This window comes from Triticum dicoccoides, chromosome 6B (assembly GCF_002162155.2).
Source record: "Triticum dicoccoides isolate Atlit2015 ecotype Zavitan chromosome 6B, WEW_v2.0, whole genome shotgun sequence".
Lineage (NCBI taxonomy): Eukaryota > Viridiplantae > Streptophyta > Magnoliopsida > Poales > Poaceae > Triticum > Triticum dicoccoides.
The window spans coordinates 683,006,548-683,016,432 of record NC_041391.1 but is presented as its reverse complement, the minus strand read 5'-3'; the positions used below and the strand labels follow the sequence as shown (position 1 = coordinate 683,016,432).

The window sequence follows — 9,885 nt, the reverse complement described above, 5'->3', positions numbered from 1 at the left end:
TCAGGCCGTGAAGACGTATGACTACATCAACCGCGTTGTCATAACGCTTCCGCTTTCGGTCTACAAGGGTATGTAGATTACACTCTCCCCTCTCGTTGCTATGCATCACCATGATCTTGCGTGTGCGTAGGAATTTTTTTGAAATTACTACGTTCCCCAACAGAACGACGCCTCTACATCGCCGCCCAGCAGTGCCGAAGCCGCGCCGACGCAGCCCTGCACCGAAGCAGCTCTGACAACGACGAGCCCGCGCACGCCGACTCCGCCAACGCCTGGAGCCGACCCCGCCGAGTGAATCGGTGCGCACGGCGGCGCTCTGTTTTTTGTAACACCAGACTACGTCCGTCCGATCGGCGTCTTTTGAGAGCGGGAACGACCAAGTTTGAATTTCCTGCATCCTAGGGCCGGCGCGTGGGGGCGTGACTGGGAGCTAGGTCGCCCCCAGGGGCCGAACTAGCGTCGGCACGCCCCCAGGCCGCTCTATTTAGGCGCCCTGGGGGGCCGAACGGCTGGAGATGCCCTGAGAGTTGCACTTTATATTCTGCTGGATCTTTTTTGTGCACAAAAAGTTTACTATTTGTGCATCGTTCGGACGGATGCAGACGAGTCTGGACTTAGAATTGGATATTAGATGTAATAAATCGGGCAACATCAGCGGGTGTTTAATTAGTTTCCGAAAGCTACCCGTCTCCACAAACAAATTGGCGCTACATCAGCGGGGGGTGGAGCCGGTGAAGGCGCCCGCCAGCTAGATCCGATCCTTCTCCAACTCGATTAGGAACCCTCGCGATTAGGGACAACGGTTAATTAAATAAAATAAAATAACACCGGCTAGCTACCTAGCTAATCACCCTAGAGAACGGTCCCGTCCACTTCACCACCACCACCGGCCCTTCTCCAATCGCCACCGATTCCTCCGGCCGGAGACCGATCCCCACACCCGCCGCCACCTCCGCCGCCGCAGCAGCCTCCTCGTCGCGCGGCGGCCGCCGTCTCCGCCGCACGCGCCTCGCTCGGTACGCACCCGTCGATCCCCTCCGCTTTCTGCCCGCCTCTGTCGAATCGGCGCGGGGCGCCGCCGAGAGTAACTCCGATCTGAATCGCCTCTGGATTGGGTTAGATCAGCCGGGGAGAGGGGATTGATCGCTTTTTGCGCGGCGCGCGAATTACGGTCGAATTGGCGGATATGTTCTAGGTATTAGGTGTCCCGTTATCAGAATTGGGGGAGAAATAATTACGGTTGCGTGTGAATTATTATTTGAACCTCTTTCTTCTGCAAGCGACTCAAGTAGATGCTGATCACGAAACTCGGCCATCTGGATGATTTCCTGTTGCTGCACACGGCTATTGTTCTCTTCAGTAGACAGCAATCAGGTGTTAGTCTGATAAGAGGTAGCAATTCGGTAGTCGAGGCTCGCTGAAAACATTGGCGGGGCGGTGTGACTTGTGTACTTAGGCTGGTTGAGAGCATCCTATTCCTTGGTCTAAGATAGGTCGTTTTGGATATATGATTGTGATCCGGTCATATGGACCTTTCGATCCACTAGTTAGTGATCATAGTGTTGCTTCCTTTTCTTTTTTTACATATGATGTCCGCAATGTGTTTGATTGTCTGCCTTTTCCCCACTCCAGAAACTTGCATACCTGGACAGCATTTAAAGGAACGATGGCACTGTCGCGCAGTATGAGAACATGCCTGCATAGCGGAAGACTTGCCGCCCTGGCAATACTGGTCTCTGGTGGGATCGTATTGCAGATTTTGGTAGGCATCAACATTTATCATCTCACCGTCAGCTTTTCTATCCTTTTTTTTTCTTTTGGACGTTGCCTGAATCTCTGTAACTCTGTCTTATTCAGGCCTGCGCTCTGTATAACAACTGGTGGCCAATGTTGACAGGTTAGAGACTTTTGTTCAAGCTGCCAAACCTTTGTCATATAATTTTGAACAAGTATTATGTAAATGATCCATGGCATTTTGTGCAGTTCTGATGTACCTCATACTACCTATGCCACTCATATTTTTCCTGGGCTCCGATTCTCCATCGATCATGTCGAATGAGAATGATGGGTAAGTGATTTCCAAGTGATTCTCTAGTACCTGGTAGCCAGTACTCAGTACTGGTTCTTCGTTATGAATCACGTTTGTCAAAACTGATGATTCAGATCAGTTTTTACTTCAAAAGATATGCCTTACCTTAGTGGCACAGATGGTACTTGTAACCTTTTCCGACAGAGGTTCTTACGTCATATTTAGATTTCAAATTTCAAATGCTGGCCGTCTATTCTGGAACATCTGTGATGGACAAACGTTCAGACCTTGTTGCTTCCCTCGAAATCTTTTCTTATATATATATGGGTAAAGATAGTTACTGTAGCTTTTTTCTGATGCAATTTCGCCACTGCATGCAGGTGGGTGAACTTCACCAAGTTCCTGACGGGCGCGTCGATCGTGGGCAGCATCGCCATCCCGTCGATCCTGAAGCATGCCGGCGTCATCGGGTGGGGCGCGCTGACAATGGAGCTGTCCTCCTTCGCCGTCTTCGGGCTGGCCATCGTGTGGTTCCTCCAGATGAACTCCGAGGACGAGTACAGCGCCTTCTGATCTCCAGCGCTTCATCCTCTCCTGAACCTGTGGTCTGCGTGTTTCTAGCGGCACTTCACTAGAAATAGGGATCATCAACTTGTGAATATCTACAGTATGATTTGGAGCATTGGTGTGCTTGACCTTGTTTATATCAGTGAAGTGATCCTATTCAGTTGCCTGTACAGATATCTGCCTGCTAGCATTTTTTGTTGGTAGGAACTTGAACTTCCATTGATGATCTCACTCACTTGCATCAGTCAGCTGTTTGCCATGGCATCACTGCATACTCTGTCTAGCTTCTGCCGCCTTTCGTCAGTATGATATCTCAACATAATGCATCTCGCTTTTGACTAACATCTGAGCAAAATGCATCTTGCTTTGATCTGACTGATCAATCCTGTTGATGCATAGTTTCAGTTCAGTTCTATTTTTTACCCCATCTCAAAAGGAAAAACTAAATACTCCGTCCGTTTCATAATGTAGGGCATATAGATTTTTTAAAAAGTTTACAAACTTTGACAAGTTTATAGAGAACACTATTCATATCTACAATACCAAATATATAAAATATGGAACTACGTCTTATGATGAATCTAATATATATGTTCCGCATTCTAGATGTAAATATTTTCCTCCACAAACTTGGTCAAAGTTTGCGAGGTTTGACTTTCCTAAAAATCTATATGCGCTACATTATGGAACAGAGGGAGTATCTTATTAAATAATGTCTGTTTTTTCTCATGTCTCAAAAGAGAGAGAAAAGTTGCTCTGTTGATACCTTTTTTTTCACAATGTTCATCTCTCTTCTCCTGTTTCAAACATTGTTACCATGTTCCCAGAATTTAATTTCCCTGGACAATACTTCACGGCTGCACAGCACAAGCAACCGTCCTGACCAAATAGCCGGGGAAAAATACTTCCCCTGCCATTACTCATCTAAACTATACACCAGGTGCCTACTAACCCGGAAAAAAATTGCAACGGAGAAGCAAAAAGGAAAAACCACCACGAGCATCTCTACATCATGCCGGTCCCATTGTAGGCGTTGCCGGTGTGGAGCTGCATCGCCGGAGCATAAGGGTAACCACCACCGCCGGCGGCGGCTGCCGGCACGTATGATCTGTCGAACGGGTTGGAGGACGCCTGGCGATGGAAGGACGGGTTGGAGGACGCCTGGCGATGGAGCGACGGGTTGGAGGACGCCTGGCGATGGAGCGACGGCGCGCCCATCATCATCATCTGCTGGTACTGCTGCTGGTACTGGTGCTGCTGCTGGAGCACGAAGGCCTGCTGCTGCTGGAGCATGAAGGCCTGCTGCTGCTGCGCCGAGGCGTACAACGGGTTGTGCATCGGCTGCTGCTGATACTGCTGCTGCATCATCGGAGCCATCGGAGCCGATGAAGCCGGGGTCGGCTGCTCCCAGGGGTTGTAGCTCGCGTTCTGCTGCGTGTGCCGGTGCGCGTCATCATAGAGGCTGTCGAGGGTGAGCAGGTCCAGTCCACCGGCCTGTAGCATGGTAAAATGTCAGTTTGATTTCAGAGACATGATCATCATCAGGTAAAGGAAGTGTTTCAGGTATTCACCAAGTTTCTTGAAGTAGCAACATTTTCACTTGCACTGGGTGCTGTGACCAGAGCCAGCTCCCAGCTAGTGGCGACGTTTTCGGAACTAGCAGCAGCTTTAGGCGCATTATCTGCAGCAAGAGGTGAGAATTGGCACACGCATTTTAGTGCCTGATTTTCTTCTTGTTTCTAACATTTCACATGTTAACAAATTAAGATAATCCATTTGGAAGATGTATGTACCTGGTTCAACAATTGCCAAGGCCAAAGCATTGTTTTGATCTAGCTCGGACGTGTCAGGGATCGGCTCATCCATCCCCTGCAAAGCAGAGATGAATTTGTTAGGCTGATTCAGTTATAAATAAGATAATATGCAGTTGCTCTAGTGACATGGAAAATTACCAGCAAATCTATTTGCTCGACTCTAGGCACGACTTTTTTAACCGGCTCTGGTTCTGGTTCTTTCTCTGAAGTTGATACTTGAGGAGGAGGTGGTGGTGGAGTTGATGCTTCTTCCTCTTCTGGTTTTCTGTTGTACTCTATTGCCAGTACAGCCTGCAAACAAATGAAGACGTCCTAGAAATATTAGCAAGGACGAAAAAATGGAGGACAAACAATGACAATAAAGGTTCATATGGTCAACTGAACAATGGAAAGCTCAGTTTTGCAACAACTGTTTCTTACTTTAGTCTTCCATCACATTTTTATAAGAATTATACTCCCTCCGTCCCAAAATAAGTGACTCAAGTTTGTACTACAAAGCTAGTACAAACTTGAGTCACTTATTTTGGGACGGAGGGAGTACAATACAAGGATACTAGCTGAACTGTAAGGAAATTATACATCCATTATTTACTTGTAGAAGTTTCAAACCTGGTTTTTTGAAGCAAGGGGAGCATCTCTCACATAATCTTCCATAGCTTGCAAGAATGACGCAGGAGGCTGCATGTGTTATCGGTAGGCTATCAGCAAGTTTACAAACATAATAAGAACAACAATGGAAATATACAAATAATCCCGAGGATGCGAACTAAACCTGCTCGATTGTTAACAGCTTCTCATCCCGCCCAATATGTATGGTTTTACATGTCTCATAAAATCCAGAAAGTTGCCCTGCCTGCACAACCCAAAAATGACGATAAGTATAGAGAAACATGGACATCATTTCAGGTGTTGTGGAAAACCAATTCAAACTAACAAAATAATTGGTTGACCAACAATAGGAAAAAAAGTAACTAACCTGCTTAAGTGCTTTTTTGTATATATCGAGGGCCCTAATAGCGTCGTCCCTATGCATATCGAAGAACTGCATTGTACAGAAGATGTCAATGGTGTAAGATAAACAAATGAAGCATACAAGATAACAATCTTACAAAATAAGCTAGTGGCCAGTACCTTGTCAACTAGATTGAGTATGCCATCATTGATGGCTGTCTGGATCCTAACACTCTCCGTAGCAACCTTCCATTTACAAGCAAAACAAAGTCAAGGACTGATGAAACCACTATTTAATAGTACACTGTTCATAAATGTTCTGAATCCTCACCATTGAAAGGGCATGCTGGATTATGGTGTTATAAGATGATGACCCATGCGGCTGAAAATATGAATCAATAGTAAGCAATGCAGATTTAAATATCATGGCCCCTCAAAAATATTGGATGCGATTCACTTTGCGCAGAATAAGAAAGCAATGAATCACCTGACAACTAATTAGCCGAAAAAGAAGCTGCGACAATGCTGGCAGTTGTGCAAGCAAACCAGTTGTATCAACATCCCGTGTTCCCTGCAGATAATAGTTATTATCACAAATGAGATGCTAAAGTAACCCATTGACACCCTATGGACCAAGCCAATATTTGTTTCCTTAATATAAATATAAATAAACTTGCATTAGATTACGTACCAATGGATCCAGTTCGACATCATAATTCAGCACACGGAAAGATTCGAGCCTCTCTTCCAAAAATAAAGCATAATTGCGTATCCAAGCAGAGTGATCCCAAGCTGCAAACACAACAGACATGTCAGGAGAAAGTTCTAGTTTTTGCGAAAGAGAAAGTTCAGATACTAATCCAAGACCAGGGCGAGGTTAGCGGCAACTGGTACCATCAGGGCTGGAGTCATCTTTGAAATAGGACATGTGTAGCATCTGGCCGCTAGATCTTCCGTAACTGACGAGCTCATCACGGAAAGAAGGGTCGACCTCGCGAAGGGCACGGTGTATGACAATTAGCGTCTTCAGTGCAACCTGGTGAATAAATACAGAAATGAGAAGTTCATCAATCATAACCACCAGTCCACCTTAATTAGTTACTGAGCATCACCCAGATAGTAGCAAGTACAGCAGACATCATTTGCTCTGATAATGAATATCAGGAGATCTTTTTTGGTGGACATACCGCCCAGTTGCGCGTCTTGGAGAGGCGCCTCGCGAGGGCGCGGATGCAGTAGGCCACGTCCGCCCGAGCCCGCCCGGAATTAAGATGCATGAAAATGTCTGAGAAGAGGAAGCACATGATGAGAAAAATGGTGTTTCTTGAGACAGAAGAAGATCATGCTCTTGCGCCTGTAGAAACATGAGTTTGTTACTACCTCTGATGTACTTCTCCTTTGCAGGCCTCTCCACATGGTTGGTGGCCTTGACGATCGCGATGTCCAGTTGCTGTTGCAAAGAGCGATTACGATACAGTTAAAAAACAATTCTTGAAGCAAAATTTGAGATGAATGATAAAAGGGACAGAGAGGGATGGCGATACCTTGTAGTCGCTGTTGACTTTGGCGATGCTGACGGTGGTGGAGTCCTTGAGGGCGCCCACATACTTCCTGATGCTGGTCCCGCCGCCGGCCATCGATCCTCGGCCTGACAGACCCGGGGGGCGCAGGGCAGGCCAGGGGATCCTCCTAGTTCACCTTACTGATCTGCAACAAAGCGGAGCAGAGCCAACGGCCGGATGCAGAGTTTAGTTACTGGGGCGGGGTAAACTGCCATGCTGCATCGCTGTCGCATGCATGGGGTATGAAAGAGACGCGAGAGGGAACGAACGAACGAACAAACGAACGAGGCGTCCAATCCCTCATCTGTCAAAGATCAGAGCGCGAGCTAACAGATCGGCGGTGGGAGAAGGCAAAGTAATCGGCTCGGGGTGGAAGAAGGAACAAATCCAACAAACAAACAAACAAACTGCGGCTGATAGTGAGGGAGAGGGAGAGGGAGAGGGTGGGGACAAATCCCCACCGTGATATCCGGAGGCGAGCGGCGGCGCAACACGCGGCGAGTTGCGATCCCCAACAAGAATCCTAGTAGAAAAAACCTAGCAGTGGCAGGCGCGGCAGCAAGATCGGAGCGAGAAGCGGTTGGAAGCAGCGAGATCGGAGCGGCGGATCAGCAACCGAAAATTGGTTTGTTCATTCAGTTGGGAGAAAACAAACAAACAAACCAGGAAAAAAGGAAAAAAGAAAAGGCTAGTAAGGAAGGCAGAAGAAATCTGCTGCCGTCCGGTAGCTGCAGAAACCAACCGAGCGCAGGCAGGGAAGGGATCAAAGCTTTTTCCCTTGTCGAAACTGAAGCAGCGGAGCGCGCAAGCGTGAAGAGATGTGAATTGCTTACCGGCCAGAGGATGGACGGAAGTGGTCTCGACTGTATATCGGCTCGCCGGCCGGGGGAGAGGATACGGGAGGACGGGACGGGACGGGGCCTCCGGCTTGCCTGCCTGCGTTGCGTTGGGCGGAGGAGCTGGAGGCTGGCAAGTTTGGTTCCTCTTGCTTGCTCGCTTCTCTCTCGCTCGCTCGGGAGGGAGGGGGGGAAGAAGGAGGCAAGGTGCGTGTGAACGGAGGGACAGAGCTGGGCGGAGGGGGCAGCACAGCAGCCTACGGATGGACGCAAGTCGTATCGTGCTACATTCACGTCGACCAAGTAGTAGTACTACGACTCTGCTCCGCCGCGTGGGCGTGGGCGTGGGGTGTGACATTGGCACACGTGTTCCGCGGCTTCCTCCCTCCCTCGCCCGCTCGCTCGCTGACCACACCAACTAATCCCGCCGCCGCTGGCCCGGTTTAATTACTAGTCCCGCGTGGGCCTTTGACTTCCGCTCGCTTTGGTTTCTCGGTCCTTCCTTCCTCCCGTCGCGTCGCGTTGTTTATCTTTTCTGTCCCTCTCCGCCATGGCTGGCTGCTTCCTCTCGCTTTCTGCCTCACACTCTCTCTGCCTTTGGTCCGCGTCGGCAGCCCGGTCTCGTCCCTGTCAACGGCAAAAGCGCTCCGGCCGGTTCCCCTGCCATGGCACGGGTTTTACCCGCTACCGGAAAAGCTCCGGTGCCGCCAGCAATCCATCGCCCTAGTGTGCTCCTTTTGCATCTGGAGCAAACTCCAACGAGACGACCCAAACGAAACGTGCGCTTTGTCTGCTTTTCATCAGGCGAACGTGCGCGTCCGCATTCTTCAATGGGTCGACTTAACCGTCTAACGGGATGCTGACCCAAATATATCGGTGTGAAATAAAAAGCAGCTCACACAAAATAAACATAATTAAACATAAGTGGCCGGTCAAACGCCGGCCGAATGTCCACTTAAACCTAATTAAACATTAATTAAAACATAAAAAAAGTCCGCGCCCGCCTGCTGCCGCCTCGCACGCTGCCCTAGACGTCGTCGGCCTTGCCCTTGCCTTTGCCCTTGGCATCGACCTCGCCATCGCCGGTGAGGTCAATGAAGACGGGAGCAGGGCCAGCCCACCCGAACGCCACCTGGTACGCTGCCAGGGCAGCCTCCTCCGGCGTCTGCTCGGGCGGCGGCATTGCGGCCAACCGCGCGCGCTCCCCCTCCTCCTCGAGCCGGAGCGCCTCCGCGTCGCGTTGGAGCATCGCCTCGTAGCACATCCGGCGCTCGCCGTCGGCCTGCACCTGGCGGAGCCAGCGCGCCTTCTAGCGCTCAAGGTGGGCCGCCTCCTGTGTCGGCGTCGCGGTGAAGTGGACAGGAGGCGCGCTCACCCACTCGCAGTACTGGCCCGTCCACGTGTAGGCCTCCTTCGGCCAAGTGGGTGGAGGCGGGGAGCACTTCCGCGTCGGCTCCGGCTCCAGCTCCGGCTTGGGCTCGACGGGTGGCGGTGGTGGTGGTGGCGGCACGAAGAGCGGGGTGTGAACGGAGTCCCCTGGCGCCGACAGGGCAAGGGCTTGCTTCAGCCCATCCCATTGCGCGTCCTCCTCGAGGCGGCTAGCCTCCAGCGTGTGCTGCAGGGCCTCCTCGAGGGCGGCTTGGTACTCCGCCTCCGTCTCCATGTCCTCCTACTCTACCTGCGGGGGCGGCGGTGGGAACAACGGCGGGACAGCGTCGACGCCTACACGCAGTTGCTCCTCGTGTTCGAGGCCGAACCAAGCCTCCAAGTTGGGAGAGCCGGCGGCATACTCAGGCAGCCGACGCTGCTCCGGCGTGAGCTGCGCGCGGCGCCTGCGCCCCTCCTCGTCATGCACCCGCTGGCTCCGCGGAACCGCTGGCATCGGGATCCGCTGTGAATCCAGATGCCAGTGGTGCGGCAACGTGACGTCGGGGTAGGGCAGCGGCTGCCTGTACTCCCAGTGCCACCGCGCTTGGTGCACCGGGATGTGCGGGCGCCGGCGACCTGGGCGGAAACGCGCCGGTGCCGCAGGAGGAATGGGAGGAGGAGTGCGGGACGACGAGGCGGCGGGGGTGCCCTTGCCACTGCCGCCGCCGCCGAAGAGATCCATCACTTGCTAGGGTTTG

General features: G+C 51.0%; 2 protein-coding genes across 3 annotated transcripts; one reads left to right on the top strand and one right to left on the bottom strand.

Moving 5' to 3' along the window:
* The first annotated feature begins 846 nt into the window (after positions 1 to 846).
* Positions 847 to 2,602, top strand: LOC119326086 (vacuolar protein sorting-associated protein 55 homolog). The gene is made up of 5 exons (XM_037599790.1): positions 847 to 1,016; positions 1,633 to 1,762; positions 1,858 to 1,897; positions 1,984 to 2,068; positions 2,410 to 2,602. Exons 2-5 carry the CDS (start codon positions 1,667 to 1,669, stop codon positions 2,600 to 2,602), a joined length of 414 nt encoding a protein of 137 aa, XP_037455687.1. The 5' UTR covers positions 847 to 1,016; positions 1,633 to 1,666.
* Positions 2,603 to 3,301: 699 nt separating this feature from the next.
* Positions 3,302 to 8,102, bottom strand: LOC119323891 (putative clathrin assembly protein At5g35200). Of its 2 annotated transcripts, none has more exons than XM_037597609.1 (16): positions 7,757 to 8,102; positions 6,906 to 7,068; positions 6,742 to 6,811; positions 6,549 to 6,646; positions 6,256 to 6,397; positions 6,053 to 6,153; positions 5,849 to 5,932; positions 5,693 to 5,743; positions 5,542 to 5,607; positions 5,387 to 5,452; positions 5,183 to 5,263; positions 5,020 to 5,088; positions 4,549 to 4,701; positions 4,390 to 4,465; positions 4,168 to 4,277; positions 3,302 to 4,090 (listed from the first exon to the last, which is right to left on the bottom strand). In XM_037597609.1, the coding sequence occupies exons 2-16, from the start codon at positions 6,996 to 6,998 to the stop codon at positions 3,602 to 3,604; spliced, it is 1,749 nt and encodes a 582-aa protein (XP_037453506.1). In that variant the 5' UTR covers positions 6,999 to 7,068; positions 7,757 to 8,102; the 3' UTR covers positions 3,302 to 3,601. The 2 variants fall into 2 exon arrangements, with proteins under 2 accessions (XP_037453506.1, XP_037453507.1); XM_037597610.1 differs by lacking the exon at positions 7,757 to 8,102 and adding an exon at positions 7,201 to 7,645.
* Between the last annotated feature and the right edge of the window lie 1,783 nt (positions 8,103 to 9,885).